We start from the raw sequence: 21,074 nt of genomic DNA, 5'->3' as shown, positions 1-21,074 counted from the left end.
AGAAAATACCCAAGCCTAGTCCAGATCAAGTCCATAAGTCCGATATTAACCCATATCTCCGATACCAATCTATAAAGTCATCTTCAGACTCACGAAACACGTGCAATGACGCTGAATGCAGGAAGATCACAGGCCAGTGGGTGGAAGGTTTGTGGATCCAGTGGCGGTGTAAGCATCTCAGTGCTGGCAGGGGTCTCCACGTGGCTCCTCTGGCTCTAGAGCTCTAGTGTAGCTCCATGTGTCTTGTCAATGGAAATGTATCATAGGGAGTGAGTCTTTGTCCCGCCTCCAGCGAGCTATTTATCTCCTTAGGGGCTCCACATGAGGTCGTCAAGCTATGACCTGATTGACAGGCTAAACTCCACCCCGTCACTCTTAATACTCAAATTGACAACAGCTTATGTAACTACCACAGTAGCTCTTCATATAGTTAATTTGAAAAGAGAATTATTTCACTCATAAGTACACACACAAATGTGTGTGCATGTTAGGCCCCGAACAAGTTTTCAAAGTCTGAAACCAGATTGGACAATACATCCCTATTTCCTGTTCTGCAATGAGTTTCACTCTTGCCTTTTCAAACCCAAGTTTGCAAAATAAAGGCATCATAGTTGTGCATGTAGCATGACTTGGTAGCTTGCATGTATCAGCACATGGCAAGTGCTGCTGTGTTTCTCTTGAAAAGATCTATTGTTCTGTAGCACTGTTGCCCCCTGGGAAGTCTCAGAAGCACGGTGATAAGCACTTAGGCTAGGAAAGGGCTATACAGGGGTGATAGAAATCAGGCATGGGTCTGCCATGACCATGCTGCAGTTTTCTACATGTTATTTTATTACATGTTCATGTGTTTAAGTCTTCTCCACTAGAATCAGATTCCTCCAAGGACCCGTAGCAGCTTTTATTGATCATAGCAGCTTCTAATATTCCTGATGCAGAGACAGCTGGGTGTTCAGTAAATGGTAAATGAACAAACAATTAGGCCCAAATAAATGGCTCTGGCAAGGAACATCAGGCCTTATCTTTGTTTCAAGGCCTTATTTTTGTTCCTAACCTGTGAGGAAGCTAACTTCCTTCTATTTCAGAAGTACCTCTTGGCTGGAGAACGGCCCAGTTGGCAGCCTGTTGGCTTACTATCGCCTCCAGTTATTATGTACTACATCGGTCTAGACCCCAGGGATATTTCACTGATAGTAATATTATTCTAGAATCCATGAGGTAAAGCAGCAGATATTCCCTGACTTTATTCTGTACCAAGGCTGTGAAAGCATGTGGGACTGATGGGAGCTTGCCTTATATCCACCATTAAGAACCATGTGAACAAGGCTGAGAGTGGAATGAGATTTAACCTCAACAATGAGAATTGGATGGTTAAGGGAGATGGTCAAGGCCTTTAGTAAGTGCGAGCAAGTCCTTTGGCTCTCCAGTCCACATTGGCTGTAACTCCTCTCACTAGTTAGAGTATTGATACTAACTCAGTCCACGGAGACATCTCCACTGAGCTGAATTAGGATCCAAATCCAGAATCACACTGGTGTCAAGTCTTCGATGGATGACAGAGGTTGGGAGCTGGAGGGGAACATTGAGGCCCTTTGTCTGAAACCTCTTGGTTTGGGTACAGAAGTTGAGCTGTAAGGAAATGATGAACGGGACCTGGATCATTCTGTTCACTCTGCCTGTAACTAGCTACTATCTTTGTCTCCTGCTGATGTGGCACACACAACACATGCCACAGCAACAGCACGGGAGGACATGCAAGTAAACGGGATCAAATGTAGTATGAAGAGGAGCGAGTGGCTTATGTACAGACCCTCCATCTCCAAGATGTATCACATCCGCCCAGCAGCGTCACCCTAATCCAAGCAACCACCGGCACTTGCCCGGACTGTCATGACAACCTTCTAACCTGAGTTTTTGCTTCCACATTTATTCTCCAAGGACATCCTGCAGCCAAACCATTAAAAAATAAAACAAAACATATAACCAGTTCTATTCTTTTTGGCTTAAAATCCTCCAGAGAGTTCTTTTTGCCCTGAAAATCCAATCTACAATCTTACCATGCCCTAGATGGCTACCTTTGGTTTTCTTTTTGGCTTACCTCTCAAGTTTAGAGTCCTTAGCCCCAATTTTATTTTTTCGTATGGTACCCTTTCCCCTTGCTCACCAGAATCCAGGGATGGGGGGCTCCCTCTTTCCTTGGGCATACCAAACCAAGCAGTCTTTGCCCCAGCAGGATTGCCCTTCCCTCCCTCCCCCATAGGTGTTCCCACCTTTTCATTCCAATGTCACTCTCAAGGTGCGCTTCCCTGATCATCCCACCTGAAGTGGTTGCCAATCCCTCAACTCTGTGTGTAGCACGGAGCCCTGCCTGATCCTTCTTCTCTGAGGGGCTGTTCGATTGGACACTTGTTTTCTTCATTTAGACCCAGAGCAGCTGCCGAGGGGCATCTCAGTCTTATTCACCAGTGTAGCCTAGCGCCCGGACAGTCCTTGTGTGCGTCCATGTCTTTGGAAGAAATGAATGGTGTTTTCTCTTGTCTGTGCTGAAAATACATTGTTTCCCACCCCACCCCACCCCAGCCTTTCCTCAGAAGACAAAAGGATCTTCCCTCACACCCACCCACTCCCTGATGGCCTCTCATAATTGTTCAGGAAGGGATATCAAAATATGGTTAACCACTTTTACACAGTTTAAACATTTGGTTGCTTATTCAATTTGGAGATTGTTGCAATGGCGTGTGCATATGCACACACACACAATCTTAACAAAGGCCTTAAAAACACCGTCATGGTATGGATAGAGGTCTATGATGGCTACTGGCTGTGGCCACTAACTCCTAAAGATCAACTTCTGTGAATCGTAAGGATAAATCAGCATTCGCATGTCCCATATGACTCTCAACATGATGGAAGTCCATTCAGAATGTCTAATTCAAAACGGGAGCCCTGGGGCACTGTGGGTAAAGCTTGGACTGTTCACTGAAAGGTCGTGGATCAAGCGCACCAGCCATTCTGAGGGAGAGATGTCTGTCTGCTCCCAGAGAAACGTACAACATCTGGGAACCCAAGAGAGGGTGGGTATAAGGTGGAGCAGACTCGAGGGCAGTGAGTTTGGATTCTGGAATTAAAACTTGGGTTTCAGATTTGGCATTTCATTTGAATAAAAGTGAAGAGCTGACCTAAGGAGAGGGTCACTGTGGTGCCTGGTGGCCCAGTGGTTATGTGTTGGCTCAGCTACTAAACAAAAGGTTACTGGTTCGCATCCAACAGTTGCTATGTGGGAGAGAGATGTGGGAGTCTGCTTGCCTATGATTTACACTCTGAGGAATCTCTGGGGCATCTACTCTGTTCTATAGGGTTACTAGGATTCTGAATTGAATCAATGGCTAGGGGTTTAGATGGAACTCAAGGAGAACTTGCCTATGGGCCACAGAGATTCATTCAGTTTTTCAGTAAAATCTCAGATATCTCTCCAAGATCCACACGATGGACTAGTTCACACCTAGTGTTTTTCCCACATATTTCCTTAGTTGTATCTTTTCTGCTTTCGGAGATGGGATGGGGGTGGGGAAACAATCCCCATCTCCCTAGAAAAGAGCCATTAACTGTAAAATAGGAAGGGTTATATGAACAATGTACTCAAGATGGATAATAATCTTGGACCAAGATTGATAATAATCTTGGACCAGCTAGAAATAGGACACGGCGGGTCCATGAATATGAGAACATTGTGGAAACCTCCATCACTTTCTTGTACTGATACACTCTGGGGGTCGAATCACTGGTAATGAGAGCTGGAGGGCCTTTTTCAGACAACCAGAAAAATGGGAAACTAAGGAGACATTTCTCAGCTTATCTTGAGGAAGAAAACCCTAAACAAGTTCCTGTGAAGCAGATATCAAAAAAAAAAGGACAAGGAAAGGAGCTAGATTCTTTAGAAACAGAGTGCTTAGGAAGGACCTCAGAAGCTGTCCAGGGATTAAGAAATGACCCTAGAGACTTAGCTAACAAATGACCTTACCCTTAGACACACGCACGCACACACCCACGCACGCACACCTAACAAGGGGCTCTTTAACTAACTGGTCCTCAAGGTCTTAGTTTGAAAAACTGCAATGCAAGTATGCAAAGATCCCTTTTTAACATGAGATTTTAAAACTTTATTTTGGCAGTGTTGCTTTTGTCATGGTCAAAAGCCATGGGAGAATCAAAAAGATTCAAAATATTTGAAGACTCTCAGTCCTCATAAACTCTTCCGTGCCAGTTGGATTCTACAAGCTGTAAAGATTTGCCTCCTGCAATGTTGTGGCGTTTAAGTAATATGAGGTCAGAGTCTTAGCCTGCATCTGTCCGTGGGAGTGCTCACAATGAGAGAAAGTCGGGGCTGTTTCTAAAGAGCTTGAAGAAAAGGCGAGACAGACACTTGCCCCTGGTGCTTTAGATAGTCACCAACTTTGGGAAATTTGAACTCTCTTCTCCACCGAAAGGCTGGAAAGGCATAGAGCTAAAGGAATTCTTTATTAACCTCACAGCATGCTTTTAAGCCTATATATACACTTTCATTAGAATGAATGAACTAGATTTTATTTCCAGAAACAACCTTTCCATTTTATTGCTAAAGCAGACTATCAATACCATTTAAAAATACACAAAAGCCACAACTCTTTGATCCTTTTAATCCATTTAAAGTGTGTGTGTGTGTGTGTGTGTGTGTGTGTGTGTGTGTGTGTGTGTTGGTGAAGGCATGCTATTTGGCACATAGTTACTCGCTTTGATAAATGAAAGGCTGGCAGTTCAAACCCACCAGCCTCTCCATGGGATAAAGATGTAAGAGTTGGCCTAGCATCCAAAGATATTTACAACCTCAGAAACCTTATGGGGGCAGCTGTACTGTCCTATAGGGTTGCTCTGAGTCAGAATCAATGTGCTGGCACCGGGTGCAGGTAGCATTCTAGAAGGGAACAGAATGATGGTGCAGGCAGTTTTCCATCAAACAGTTACTTTCCCCCCAGTAACTACACCTTTTAGTTCTTTGTGTTCTCCCTGGTCAGCTATTAAAAATAATTAAAGACATAAATACACATTTTATTTTGTTGCAGACTCATATGCCATTACCACGTAGCCCTTGGCGAACGTCTAGGGTTCACGTTCTGTTTCTGCTTGGTTGCCTCTCCGAGTTGTTAGACTGCATTTGAAAACTCTCTTGATCACGTCCTAACGAGAACACAGTGCAATGGAATGCATTTTGCTCTTCCAAAATTCTTTTGCTTCGCTTTCCCTCTCCCACCCAATTTCCCCTGTGGCTCTTGCAGACTTCTTCAGGCTCGCTTCTCCAAGCCTAGCTCAGCTCCATCACTTCCGGCAGGTGGTGTAGAAAACTTCTCTACAGAACGCCATGAACCGGCTTCTTCTAAGTAGTCTCGACGGGTTTCTTTTCTTCAAAAAGCTCTGCCCCATTGACTATATCACTGACATACCTGGCTACACACCAAACCCAATCGTGTCCCCAATATCAGCTTCTTTATTTCTGATAATGACATCCAAAAGTCTGAGCATTCTCCTCCTAAATAAACCGAATAGATGATATGAGCCCTGATGGTTTTGTGGTTATACACTGGGCTGTGATCCGCAGGGTCAGCAATATGAAACCACCAGCTGCATCTCAGGAGAAAGGTGGGGCATAAAGAAGATACAGGGGCAGTTCTATCCTGTCCTATAGGGTCATTATGAGTCAGCATTGACTTAATGGCAGTGAGTTTGGTTTTTGTTTTATAGTATGTGCTTCATAGTCACAGTTTTTGGCACAGGGAGAAAGCATTAAACAAAATGAAGAAGGCTCCCTCACTCAGGGAGTCTGTGGGAACACAGTTAACACTCAAGCACTCAAGCATTTGATTGGGGGCTCTTACAGCTCTTATGACAATCCATACATCTATTGTATCAAGCATATTTGGACATATGTTGCCATCATCATTTTTTAAACATTTACTTTCTATTTGAGCCCTTGGTATTAGCTCCTCTTTTGTCCCTCCCTTTACCCCCTCCCACCCTTGTGACTCCCCCTTCCCGCCCTCCCACCCTTGTGACCCCTTGATAAATTATAAATTATTCTTATTTTCATATCTTAACACCGTCCCCTATCTCCCTTCACCCACATTTCTGTTGTTCATTCCCATGGTGCAGGGTGGTGGTGGTTATGTGTTGATCATTGCAATAGGTTCCCCCTTCCTCCAATCCTCTCCCCACCTTCCTCCTCCGCTCTTGGTATTGCTACTCCCATATCTGACTTGAATTCCGTGTGTTGTGAGAGCTCTTTTTTTTATTTTAATCATTTTATTCGGGGCTCATACAACTCTTATCACAATCCATACATACAACAATTATGTAAGGCGCATTTGTACATTCATTGCCCTCATCATTCTCAAAACATTTGCTCTCTACCTAAGCCTCTGGCATCAGCTCCTCATTTTTTCCCTCCCTCCCCAGTCCCCTCTCCCTCATGAACCCTTGATAATTTATAAATTATTATTTTGTCATATCTTGCCCTGTGCAACATCTCCTTTCACCCATTTTTCTGTTGTCCATCCCCCCAGGGAGGAGGGCACATGTAGAACCTTGTAATCGGTTCCCCCTTTCCAACCCACCCTCCCTCTACCCTCCCAGTATCACCACTCACACCACTGGTCCTGAAGGGATCATCTGTCCTGGATTCCCTGTGTTTCCAGTTCCTATCTGTACCAGTGTACATCCTCTGGTCTAGCCAGACTTGCAAGGTAGAATTCGGATCATGACAGTGAGGGGGGTGGGGGGTGGGGGAGGAAGCATTTAGGAACTAGAGGAAAGTTCTATGTTTCATCGTTGCTACATCGCACCCTGACTGGCTCGTCCCCTCCCCGAGACCCTTCAGTAAGGAGATGTCCAGTGGCCTAAAAATGGGCTTTGGGTCTCCACTCTGCACTCCCTCCCTCATTCATTATGATATGATTTTTAGTTCTGATGATGCATGATACCTGATCCCTTCGACACCTTGTGAACACACAGGCTGGTGTGCTTCTTCCATGTGGGCTTTGTTGCTTCTGAGCTAGATGGCCGCTTGTTTAACTTCAAGACTTTAAGACCCAGTGTACATGCTCTGGTCTAGCCAGAACTGAAAGCTAGGACTGGGGTTGTGATAGTCAGGGGTGAGGAAGCCTCAAAAATCCATAGATACTTTGTGTTTCATTGGTGCTATACAACTGCACCCTGGTTGACTCATCCCTTCCTTGTGACCCAAGAAGAATACATTTTGAGAGAGGTAATTGCTGTGAAGAAAGTAACTAATGTGAGCATCTCCATTCTTCTGTCAGCTTATCATACCCTGTTCTGCTAATCTTGAAATTTTGTTAGAATTCTTGATGAACTAACAAATCTTTGCTGCGTTCTTTTATAAGTTAAGATTAACCCATTTCCATCTGTAGTGCAAGACTTGCTGAACAATACCTGCATTGGAAGGAGGACATCCCTTACAAGATCAAAGAACAATTTGAGAAGCAGCCAATCTCAGGTCAGCCTGCAAAAGACCACTACACCTGCAGTCTTCCTGCAAACTATCCCTTAACCTATCATCTTCCTGGTGTTGTGCTAGCTCTCAAACACTCTCCACTCTGCCTTCTGCTCATGTACCATGGATCTACTCAAATACCATTTTGGGGGGGATGCAAATTCCCCACTTTTCATGAACACTTCTATGCATCACTCTGTTAATTGCTTGTAAAGTCTCACAGAGCGAACCTTAACTTTGGCCTCTTGTATTTATTTCCTCCAGAGTTTAAGTCCTCATTACTTTTGCCTAAAGTATTTCAGAAGCTCCTCATTGGTTCCTAACTCCAGTGTGGCCCTCATGTCACTACATAATTAACCTTTCCCAAGTGAAAGTCTACAATATCGAACCCCAGATTCCAAACCTAGAGATGCATCATTAGTCATTGGACTGATATAAACTTGGAAGGCTGACATGTAATATCTTCATAATAAACCCCAAATATCTGTTAACACTTAGCTCCCATACTGCTATGCAGAATCCTACACAGACTAGTGTTTAGAAAACACTTTAAATATGCCTGCCCCCATAGTTTTCTATTTTGTTATCTCTGTACACTGTACACTGACTTCCCCACCTCACATCTAATGTGACCATGTTAATTCTTAGAGCCTATCACCAATCTTTTTTCCTTTAAGTCTCTTGCATTTTCCCTTTACGTTAAATCCAGAACTCAACTTAATCCCTTTAATCTCATAGCATCTGGCATATTCTGCCCTAGAGTCTAGTGATGTGCACATCTGTCTTCTCTCTCCACATTCCCTAACATACTGTAGATGGTTTAAGACAGTGACTACATCTGATTTTTTCCTATAATATTATAGCACCTCACACTTAGTTGCTATTGAACAATACTTATTAAATAAATCGATCAAGCTGTCAAATATGAGTTTAATTGCCTAATATGGATTTCTTGGTATTATAAGTCAATGGTTCTCAACCTTCCTAATGACGCAACCCTTTAATACAGTGCCTCATGTTATGGTGACCCCCAACCATAAAATTATTTTCGTTGCTACTTCATAACTATAAATTTGCTACTGTTATGAGTCAGGCGACCACTGTGAAAGGGTCGTTCGACCCTCAAAGGGGTCGGGATCCACAGGTTGAGAACTGCTGTCATAAGTGGGTTCCCTTTTCTCATCCCCTGAACTTTTCTCAGGAGACCTATATGCAAACAATTAGAAAAACAAAGGAAATGCCAAGGGTCCCATCTTTTAAAATAGGCTAGTTTCAATATGGTTAGGTGATTCAGATTTGAGATTAGGAGCAATGGCAACAAAAATACCACTTTTCAGTAGAGCACAATCAGCACAATGCGAAATAAACAACTATTTGATTTCTAGCTCAGTGTACATGGAATTGCTTAGCACTGAGCAACAAACATAGGTCAGCATGTGCCCAGAACCTGGGACTTACCACATTGCTGCATGTTCTGTAGCGGATATTTCTTCCTTCACAGCTCCTGAATCACAGAAGAAAAGACAAAAACACAAAACAAGTCATTATTTCCTGTACAAGGCACAACATTTGAACGTTTTTCTTGGGAATAAAAGATGTTCCCAGGACTTCTGGGAAGACGGTGACTAAGTAACACATACCAGAGGACTCTGCAGAGATCAATGCAGGAGAGTTACTAAGAGGGAAATTCCACACTGCTGGGTCACAGGATAAGTAGGCACAGATCCACTAGGTTTTGAGAAGCTAGGGGCCTTTGGCTCACCACAGTGGAGGCTGGCTAGGGCCTATCCTTAGCCTCACCACAGTCTCAGCCGGAGCCGGGATCATTTGGAGCTGACGCAGGGGCTTTATCTCAATACAGCCACAGCTTACACCCACACTTGTTGCCACCTCAGGGCAGGGATAAAACCCCTCCAGCCCCATGGGCAGGGATCGGGGCTTAGCTATATTGTTACTTTTGTTTACCCTCTCTTCTCTCTGTCCTCCCACAGTCTCAGAGGGCTTGGTTTTTTAAAAATTTTTATTCTCTTCCCTTTTGTTTCACATACCACTGCTGACCTCCTGGCCACTAATCTTAGCCGAGGGCATTTACTCCTGCCCTCCACGCAGCTGGGAGAGCTCCATCACCTGCAGTGTAACCCAAGGCTGTGGAAAGTATGCCCACCCTCCACCAGGGGATATCCAGCCCAACTTCTTCTGGGGGAAATCCTGCTCACCTTCTTCAGGGGAAATCCTGCCTGCGTGGCTGGGGGAGCGCGTACCCATCCTCTGTGGTACTATGTGACTGAGGGAACTTCCTTCCACCTGCCGTAGTACCTCACACTGCCCAGGGCAGCTCGGCCAATACTTGTCAACATTCCACGCTGCTGGCGGAACCTCTGCCTAACCTCTGAAGCAATCTATCTGACCAGGGAAATTCCGCTCACCATTTGCTGTACTCTACAACAATGAGAGCAACCCACCAGCCTTCTGTGGCATTCCCATTGCAGCAGACATCCCTGCATGCCCTATGAAGTTCCCCAAGCTGCTGTGCACCACACCATCATGGCTTCTTGTGAGTTCACCCAGTGCAGCACCATCCTTGTGGGTCCACAACAACCAAACCAGCATCCCCTAAGAGGACCATCCAACTTGCCCTCCAAATAACAGAATACTGGTTGACTAGGGAAAGTGTGAAGCCACAGGAGGATAAAGTGGCAGGCCAATTCCATAGTGAAATAAGTTGCAGGAAATTTGAAGAAGCATTCCTATTAGTCTCCTAGAGAGAGCCAGGGCTCTTTGACTACCTGGAAAATGGCACCTGGTTCCTCTAAAACAACACAATGCAAACAGCAACCAGCCCCAGTGACCTCAGTGAAAAAACAGGAGAAACAAAAGGCAATGGCAGAAGATGTCCTGAACGTAAGTATGTTCTGAGAAGAAGCAGATATTGATCTGCCACAGAAAGATATTTTCAGGAGTCATACACGATATGAGGGAAACAATACAGAAAAAGGATGAAATAATAGAGGATATAAAGACCATACACCAAAGGGAAACACAAGAGCTGAGGAACGAGATAACAAAACCAGTAGCAGACTCAAGGACTTCACCAATCAACTAGAGGAGGCAGAGAACCGCACCAGTGACCTAGAGGACAGCCAAGCAGACTAACAAATGCGAACAAAAATCTAATAAGATCATCAGAGAAGCTGAAGAAAACCTAAGAGCTATGTCTGATGCTATGAAGAAGAACATTAGAATTATTGGATTAACAGAGGAAGGCACAATAAAGAAGTCATCTGCAATAATAGTGAGAGAATTTTTGGAGGAAAACTCCCCCAGCTTCCATACACACACACACACACACACACACACACACACACACACAGCATACTGATAAGAAAGGGAGGTAGGAAAAAACCAAACACAAAAGGTATAAGATGACATCACAGAGTTCAAGATGGAGATAATAACCCTGAATATTAATGGACTGAAGTCAGGCATTAAAAGACTGAGGCAAACAGACTGGCTTAGAAAATGCAACCCATCCATCTGCTGCCTACAGGAGACACATCTCAATGCTACAGACAAAAATAGTCTGAGAATCAAAGGCTGGAGAAAAGCATATCAAGAAAACCGCAATTCAAAAAAAGCACAGGCTGCAATCCTAATCTTGGATAAAATTGTCCTAAAAGTGAAGTGCAAACCATAAAAAGAGATAAGGAGGGACACTATGTAATGCTCAAGGGAACAAAGAACCACTTGGTAGACAAAAAACCACTAAGCATTTTAAACATTTATTCCCTGAATGAGGAACCTGATTAATACTACAACTAAACACTCCAAAAGATGAACAAAGAAATCACAACCTCAACAATTATAGTAGGCGACTTTAATACACCGCTCTCTGAGAAAGACAGATCACAGGGAATGAAACTAAACAAGGATGCTAGAGATCTAAACACAATTAGACAAAATGACCTGATATTTACAGAGCTCTTCATCCAAAACAAAGAGTAAACATTCTTTTCAAGCCCACATGGCATATATTTGAATATAGATCACATGCTGGAGCATAAGGCGAGTATGCATCCATAAGCACATTGATATCATACAGACTGCTCTCTCTGACCATTGGGCCATAAGGATGGAAATCAACAAAAGGAAGATGAAACAAGAACAATGGGAGAATGAATAACTCTCTATTGCAAAAGGAGTGTGTACTGGTCCAGATCAGAGATGAAATAAGTAAATTTCTAGAAGCAAACGAGAATGAGAACATGACATATCAAAACTTATGGGACACAGAAAAGGCAGTTATCAGAGGACGTTTCATAGCAATACATGCACACACAAAAAAGGAAGAGAGACTTATGATTGATATGCTGCACAAAATTTACAGCAACTAGAGCAGAGTCAACAGGACAATCCTCATAATAGCAAAAAGGAAGGAAATAACAAAAATCAGGGCTCAGATTCAGGAGAGGGAAAATAAGAAAACGATGGAAAATTTAATGCTGCTAAAAGTTGGTTCTTCGAAAGGAAAAACAGAATCGACAGACCACTGGCAAACCTAAGCAAAGAAAGAAGGGAACACATTTCAATAGCAAAAATGAGTACTACGAAGGACTGTACTCTAATTCATTCAACAACTTGGAAGACATGGACAAATTCTTGGAAAAACAATCCCTCCCTAGACAATCCATGATGAATGTCAAGAATCTCAACAGACCCATAGCAGTAGAAGAAATAGACAAGTTTATCAAGGGATTACCAACAAAAAATTCTCTGGACCAGATGGCTTCACTGGAGAATTCTAACAAGCATTCTGGAAAGAACTGACACCAGTCCTACACTAACTCTTCCAGAACATAGAAAAAGACAGCAAATTCCCAAACTCCTTCTATGAAGCTAGTATAATTCTGATACCGAAAGCAGGGGAGGATCCCATAAGAATCAAGAACTACAGACCAATATCCCTAATGAACATCGATATAAAAATCCTTAACAAAATACTGGCCAACAGAATACAAAAGTATATAAAATAAATAATTCACCATGACCAAGTGGAATTCATACCAGGGATGCAGGGATGGTTCAACACACGAAAGACCATTAGTATCATTCACCACATTGACATGAAAAACTATAAGAACCATATGATAATATTGATAGATGCGGAAAGCATTCGACAACATCCAACACCAATTCCTGTTATGACACTCAACAAGATAGGAATGGAAGGAAAATTCCACAAGATAATACAAACTACATATGAAAAACTAACAGCCAACATGGTAGTCACTGGAGAAAAGACAAACACAATCCTAGTGAAAAAGGGGACCAGACAAGGATGCCCTTTATCACCACTCTTATTTAACATTGTACTGGAGGTTTTAGATAACAGCATAAGGCAAAGAAAAGACATCAAAGGGGAAGGAAGAGACGAAACTATCATTATTCGCAGATGATATGATCTTACATATATGGAAAATTCTGAAAGCTCCACAAGGGGCGTACTGGAAGCAATAGATGAGTTTGGCAGATTGACAGGATACAAGATCAACAAACAGAAGTCTATCAGACTGCTATACACATCAGATAAGACTACAGAAGAGGAGATCAAGAAGGTGGTACCCTTCACAATAGCCAAGCAAAAATTGAAATATCTAGGGATATATCTGACTAAAAGAACAAAAGATTTATATGAGCAAAACTACAGGGGACAATACTGGAGACACAGTGTGGGAATTGTGCCCAATCTGACCCTACCACACTGAGGCAAAACACTAAGGGCGTGCAACAGCACAGCAAGAACTTCAGAGCAAAGAAGTCCTGAAGGAATACCAAAAATAGACTTAGGAGCCAGGGTGTGCACCTCATCACACTCAACTGGAAAACACTCCTAAAGGCCAACAAACAGTCATTGAACTATTTACAGGCTTTTTGTGTGTGTGTCATTGTTTTTGTTGTTGCTTTCTCTTCTTTTCTTGTGTTGCTTTGCTTTACTGTCTTGTTTTTATGCATATTATTATCTCTGGAGATCTATCTAGATAAGATAAGGGGGGGAAACAATCTGGAGGAGAAAACAAGAGGACCGACGGTTCCGGGGGGGACATGGGAGAGGGGGAAGTGGGGGAAAGGAAGTGGTGTAAACAAACCCAGGGATAAGGGAACAACAAGTTATCCAAAATCGGTGGTGAGTAGGATGTAAGAGGCCTGGTAGGGATTGATCAAGGGCAATATAACTGAGAGGAATTATTGAAACCCAAAAGAAGGCTGAGCATGATAGTGGGACAAGAAGAAAGTAAAAGGAAATAGAGGAGAGAACTAGGAGGCAAAGGGCATTTATAGAGGTCTAAATACTGGCATGTACATATGTAAATATATTTATATATAAGGATGTGAAAAAGATGTATGTGCATATATTTATAGGTTTAGTATTAAAGTAGCAGATGGACATTGGGTCTCCACTCAAGTACCCCCTTAATGCAAGCACACTTTGTTCTATTAAACTGGCATTCCATGATGCTTACCTTCCTAATATGATCGTTGGAGACAAAGTGGATGCATAAGCAAATGTGGTGAAGAAAGCTGATGGTGCTTGCCTATCAAAAGATATAGCTTCTGGGGTCTTAAGGGCTTGAAGATAAAAAAGCGGCCATCTAGCTGAGAAGCAACAGCCCACATCGAGGAAGCACACCAGCCTGTGTGATCTTGAGGTTCCAATGAGATCAGGTATCAGGCATCAAAGAACAAAAAATCATATCATTGCGAATGAGGGGGAGTGCGGAGTGGGGACCCAAAGCCCATCTATAGGAAACTGGACATCGCCTTACAGAGGGTCATGAGGAGGAGCTGAGAGAGTCAGGGTGCAGTGTAGCAACAATGAAAAATACAACTTTCCTCTAGTTCTTTAATGCTTCCTCTCCCCAACTATCATGATCCCAATTCTACGTTACAAATCCAGCTAGATCAGAGGATGTACAGTGGTACAGATAGGAACTGGAAACACAGGGAATCCAGGACAAATGTCCTCCTCAGGACCAGTGGTGAGAGTGGCGATACCGGGAGGCTGGCTGGGAAGGTGGCGTAGAAAGGGGGAACCAATCACAAGGATCAACATATAACCTCTTCCCTGTGGGATGGACAACAGAAAAATGGGTGAAGGGAGATCTCGGACAGTGTAAGACATAACAAAATAATAATAATTTATAAATCATCAAGGTTCATGAGGGAGGGGGGCAGGGAGGGAGGGGAAAAATGAGGAGCTGATACCAAGGGCTCCAGGGGAATGAAAATGTTTTGAGAATGATGAAGGCAACGAATGTACCAATTTGCTCGACACAATGGATATATGTATGGATTGTGATAAGAATTGTACGAGCCGCCAATAAAATGTTTTTTAAAAAGTTTCCATTAATAGTAGTGTACAAGTCCTTCTTGGCTTCTGAGGAGGTGCTTAGAAGAGTTGCTATCAAATAGGAAAGGGGACAAATTTAAAAAAAAGTTGTATATGTAAATTAATTTTTCTAAGGGTTGAAAGTAAGCATGCTCATTTGTTTCAAAAATTTTCAAAAGATTTTAGTTTTTATTTTATCAAACAATTATGAATGCAACTTTTCTGGACAGAGTAATAGTCAGTGAATCCATGCTTTAAAATTATTTTAAAAAAATGTTTTGTCATAAAGTGGAAAGATACCTCACTGAAAAAAAATAGAGCTTGATTATGGTAAAAATGGACCTGTGGAAATAGAAAAGAACTTGGAGACAAAGGGTATTTATAGAGGTCTAAATACAGGCATGTACATATGTACATATATTTATATAGGATGGTGGGGAAATAGATCTATATGCATATATTTATAGGTTTAGGTTTAAGGCAGCATATGGACATTGGACCTCCACTCAAGTTCTTACTCAATGCAAGACCACTTTGTTTTATTAAATTGGCATTTCATGATGTACACTGACATGATTGCGGAAGACAAATGTGTGCATAAGAAAATGTGGTGAAGAAAGCTGATGGAGCCTGGATATCAAAAGATATAGCATCTGGAGTCTTAAAGGCTTTCAGGTAAACAAGCAGCCATCTAGCTCAGAAGCATCAAAGCCCACATGGAAGAAGCACACCAGCATGTGTGACCACAAGGTGTAGAAGGGACCAGGTATCAGACATCAAAGAACTGAAAATCACATCATTGGGTGCTCACCTTCCTGATATGATCACTGAAGACAAATGTGTGCATAAGCAAATGTGAAGAAAGCTGATGGTGCCAAGCTACCAAAAGATATAGCACCTGGGGTCTTAAAGTCTTGAAGATATAAAAGCGGCCGTCTAGCAGAGAAGCAACAAAACCCACATCAAAGAAGCACACCAGCCTGTGTGACCACGAGGTGTCAAAGGGATCATGTATCAGGCATCAAAGAACAAAAATCATATCATTGTAAATGAGGCAGAGTGCAGAGTGGAGACCCAAAGCCCATCTGTAGGCAAATGGACACCTCCTTACTGAAGGGTCGCAGAGAGGAAACACAGGGAATCCAGGACAGATGACCCCTTCGGGACCAGTGGTGAGAGTAGTGATGCCTGGAGGGTGGAGGGAAGGTCGGGTAGAAAGGGGGAACCCATTACAAGGATATACATATAACCTCCTCCCTGGGGGATGGACAATGGAAAAGTGGGTGAAGGGAGATGTCAGACAGTGTAAGACAACAAAATGATAAGAATTTATAAATTATCAAGGGTTCATCAGGGAGGGGGGAGGGCAGAGGGAGGGGGGAAATGACGAGCTGATATTAAGGGCTCAATTAGAAAGCAAATGCTTTGAAACGGATGATGGCCACAAATGTGCTTGACAAGAATGGATGTATGGATGGATTGTGATAAGAATTGTATGAACTCCTAATAAAATGATTTAAAAAATGCACCCATGAATTCAACATTCATTTGTTGATTTAACCTTAATCATGAGATAGTATAATTCTTCCAAAATTTTGTTTGTAAAATATATGTGTGTTATAGAGGTTTAGTGAAATTTATCCTGTCTCATTCAAAAATATTTACTGTTATTTTTATTTATTTATTTCCTTTCCATATGAAACACATCATATTACTTAGATGATTTTATTGCCAGTTTTTCTTTTTAACACAATGTGTGGGGGAACTCTCTCCAATGTTCCGTAACTACATTATATTCCACTAAAAAGTAAAACAGAATTAGTATAATCATTCCTCTATTACTTAGCACCTAAATAATTTCCAATTTGGGATTTGTCAAATGGTATTATGATTAAACTCTCCCTGGGCATAGGTTTTGTCCAAGACGCAGACTGAGAGTGTGGGGTAGATACACTTCTAGAATGGGAATTACTAGACTGGAGGGAAGGAACTTTTGTAAGGCGCTTGATAAATATTGCCAACTTCCATTCCACACAGGTTGCACCATTGCATACTCCCACGAGCAATATAAGGCAGTTTCCAGTCCTAACTCTTAGGAGAAAGAAAACAATCTCTTTGATTAAACATTCAATGGTGACACAAGAAACTTGAATAGTAGTCACTTCTTTCCTAAATGTCACACACACACAAAATAAGTACCCATACAATAGGGAATGCTGAAACAATTATTGTACCAAACCTCATAGTTGAAGAGTGTCAGGTACATTTCTACATTTGTTATATCACTCGTTTAATCTTCTTATGAACTGTACGAACGAGGCTGCTATCAGTATCACCAGGTACTGATGAAGAAAGTGAAGTTGGTGCAAGTAAACAGCTTCTAAGTGCAAGAGCCTAGATTTGAAGCCAGGCACCTGCTTTGTGCTCCACTTGTTTGTTCAGCAGACATCTGGAAGGCTCCTACAGTGTGCCAGGCAGTGCACATGCACCAGGGAAGATGAAGAAGAATGAATACAACGTGGTCTTTGCCAAAGAACTTGGAGTCTAGTAAGGAAACCACTAATATAAATATTATGCAGTAAAAAACAAATGCTAGATATTTTTGGTTAAGTTTTCTGAATATCATTCCTAAAACAAACGTCACCTGAAAACACAGTGACACAAAAGTTATCTTAAAGAGACGGAAGGGACCCCGGGGGGCCGAAGCACTTGACTCCGGTAACATCGACTGTATTGATGCATCAACATTAGAATGTATCACAGAAAAGGAAGGCTGGGACAGTGACAGTGATGCATGGCCGTCGGTGCCCAGCCCAGCAGTGTTCCCAGCATGGACTTGACGTCCTCCAATCCATTGGCAAGGCTGCTGTTGTCATGATAGATGCATTATGCTAACCTACCTGATGTCAACGAACCTTCAGTTTATTGTTGACCAAGCAACTTGCCAAGAGCAATCGGGTTTTTCAAGACTGCCAAGGGGCAGAGCATGCGCTGGCCCACTGACAGGAGGACTCTGGTCCATTTGATGAGTGCTTCCACTCCTCCTTGTAAATGAATAAACTGGCATTCCAGTTTTAGGCACGAATCTCAGGGGCTGCACTGTTGTGAGTCCATCCCCATGAAAAGGCTCTGTTCTTGGTAAGACTGTTGGAAAATATCAGATTTCTCAGTCTGAAAACATGAGAGTTGGGCTCTGGTGGGTGGTAAATGCCCAGGGTAATGAATTCTACAACTGGGAGGTCTTGGGGACCATGCCACTCAGGTATTTGTGTTGGGCTGTATGAGCTTGCTGTGTTTTCAATGTTCAAATACTTCATGCACACATAACCTCATGTACTGGTAAAGAATACTGGCTTTGAAACCAAAAGCCTCTTTCTAGAATCCTGTCTTTTAACTTCAGCTTCTGGGTCTCAGATTTGATCATCTGTACAATAGGGTAATATTGTCTATATCCCGGAAGTATTATAAAGAGGAATTGAGTTAACATTTGTAAAACACTTCAAATAGTGCTTAGCACACAGTAAGCAATGTATCAGGTATTTGACTAAGTGAATGTTAACCATACAGCACATAATAGGTATTAGAAGGAGCTCAGAATATCCATAGAAGAAATAGGTAGTAAAGGAATGGAAGTATGAACAGATGTACACCTGCACAATGTTAGGTGGTTCTTTTTTGTTTGAGTGTAAGCTTAATATGGGAAATGGCAGGAAATGAGCAACGTACCTGTAATTCCCCACTCTGCAGTAGGCAAAGACAGCAAGTACACGTTTAAGAAGAACAGAAAACTGAAGGATGTATTTTTACTTAAAAATGAACTGCAGTATCAATGATTAAGAACCTAATATTGTGTTTTTCAACCTTGTTTTTATATTCCTTCCCTCGCCTTACATTGGCAAAATGGACAGTGGCAACCATGAGAATTAGGAGTTTGAAGAGCTAGATTCTGGACTCTGGGCTCCCAGCTGCATTGACTGTGGGTGCTCTCAACATCTCACTCTTCTCCCTTGTCAAACGGATCTGGGAATGCCAGTGCAGGATGTCATGAGCCCCGAGTGAGACCAGCGACAAGAGCTTGGTTCAAAGGCTGGGGCGGTCACAGACATACGGTGTGCCAAGCAGTGCAAAGCAGGATGGCAGCAACGTCAACAAGGGGATAAAGGGCAGAAGTCGGCTTCAGCCATCGAAACGAACCTTCTCCCCATATCCTTTAGAACCACTTCTGCAGGATTTGAAAGGGTCCTTGGTTAGTAGGGGGTCTAAGCATATATGTAAAAGGCTTGAAAGACATTTCTATTGTAAAACAAACCAAAATTCACCAAAAACCTACAGCAAAAAAAGCCACAGTTTTCAAAAGATATTCTTTCAGTATAACACTCAATAGCCATCCGTACAGTAACAACAAACAAAAACAACAACAACATTCTGTCTGTGAATAAGAGCTGCCTTCTACTGTATTGAATTATTTCTTTTATTGAGTTTAATTCCTGAAATATACTGAAAGCAATAATGTTTGCATTTAGCAAGGTGCTGATTATTAAAAGACATCAAATTGTACATGAACTAATACTAGCTTCTACCATAGTGGCTACCCATTGGGCTGCTAACCACAAGGTCAGCAGTTACAGACGACCAGCCTGTCTGCAGGAGAAAAGTCGTTTTCTCTCAGAAACCCTCTGGGGAAGTTCTCACTGTCCTTTCTGGCTGCTGTGAGTTGGAATCAACTCGATGGCCGTGGGTTGGGTTTGGTTTCGGGCTTTGAGTATCTGACCCATTGCTGGGTTTTCCAGGTACAGTATCCTTAATAATCTGTAAGTGTTCATTATTCCCATTGAATAGAAGAGAACACTGAGGCTGTGAAAGATTAGCAGGTTTAAGGCTACACATTCAGAATGGAGAGAACCAAGGGTTAGAGCCGCTTGGCTTCCCTCACAGCATAGAAATCGACGCGAAGGGGACTCATTGTTTGGAAGTGAAAGCCTCGCTACTGGACCAACACTGTCAGGGAAACCGCGAGGGGAGTGGGCCTGGAGTTCGTGACACATGACGGTTTCTACGTAACTCACCAACTGCGTCTCAATTCTTGTGAACCCACTTCTGCTAAGTGAAACACAGCCGGGCAAAGTCCATTCAGAAGATCTCAAAGAGAGCCACGCAAATGCCTGTGAAAGCCTTTCCCTGAAATTACCAGAGCAGCTTAGGTTGAAACTGTGTGACAGTAGAGCCTACATCTGAGGAAGCAGGTGCCCTTTCCACAGCAAGGGTTCTGTTCTTTCCGTGTGGGAATGTTTTCATCCAAAGCATTGATCTGAGGACTCATCTGACCATTAAACAATGGATACTTTCAGAGTTGGTGCTTGCTGGAATAGAGTTGATGGTAATGGTTTTAATGGACACAGACACACACACACACACACACACACACACACACACACATACGCTTTAAACGTTTGTGGAAAAGTGAATAAAAAGATCATGGAATTTTTCCATGAACCTTCTGCAGTCACCACATCTGTGTGTTAAGCCTGTTCTGAATAAAGGGGCCCTGTGTATGACACAACAGAACACGGCCTGGTCCTGTGCCAGCCTCGTCCTTGTTCTATCTGCGCCCACGGCGACGTCACCATGTCAATCTCTGTCATTGAGTCTTCCTCTTTTTCACCGACCTTCTGCTTCGCCAAGCCAGATGCTCTCTCTTCCTGGGCTAGCCTTTCCTGATCACATGTCAAAGCATGCGAGATGAAGTCTTGCCCAACTGGCTTCTAAGGAGCATTCTGGCTGTACTTTTCCCAGAGAGCTTTGTTCATCCTTCCGGCGGTCCATGGTATATTTATTTACTCTGCTCTGCAAACTCCAGATTTCAAAGGTACACATAATTCTCTGGTCGTCCTTATTCACTGTCCAACTTTGCATGAAAACGAGGGGATTGGAAACACCATGGTTTGAGTCAGGTACAACTTAATCCTCAAAAGGGCATCCCTGCCTTTGAAAACATTGTGTCTGGCTATCAAAAGGTATAGCGTCTGGGGTCTTAAAGGCTTGAAGGTAACAAGCGGCCATCAAGCTCAGAAGCAACAAAACCCACATGGCAGAAGCACACCAGCCTGTGTGATCACGAGGTGTCGAAGGGATCAGATATAAGGCATCATCAGA

The 21,074-nt window shown here is 42.7% G+C and overlaps 1 protein-coding gene across 1 annotated transcript in view; it reads right to left on the bottom strand.

The window, feature by feature from the left end:
* Positions 1-21,074, bottom strand: part of ADAMTSL1 (ADAMTS like 1) — a 355,504-nt gene that overhangs the window by 311,870 nt on the left and 22,560 nt on the right. Inside the window, exon 2 of the mRNA XM_004706548.3 lies at positions 8,996-9,041. Coding sequence (XP_004706605.2) covers positions 8,996-9,041 — 46 coding nt within the window. The remainder of the gene's footprint in view (positions 1-8,995; positions 9,042-21,074) is intronic.

Source organism: Echinops telfairi, unplaced genomic scaffold, assembly GCF_000313985.2.
Source record: "Echinops telfairi isolate 266 unplaced genomic scaffold, ASM31398v2 ScPeMD7_25;HRSCAF=90, whole genome shotgun sequence".
In the NCBI taxonomy this organism is placed as follows: Eukaryota; Metazoa; Chordata; class Mammalia; order Afrosoricida; family Tenrecidae; genus Echinops; species Echinops telfairi.
This window is presented reverse-complemented; position numbering and strand designations above follow the sequence as displayed.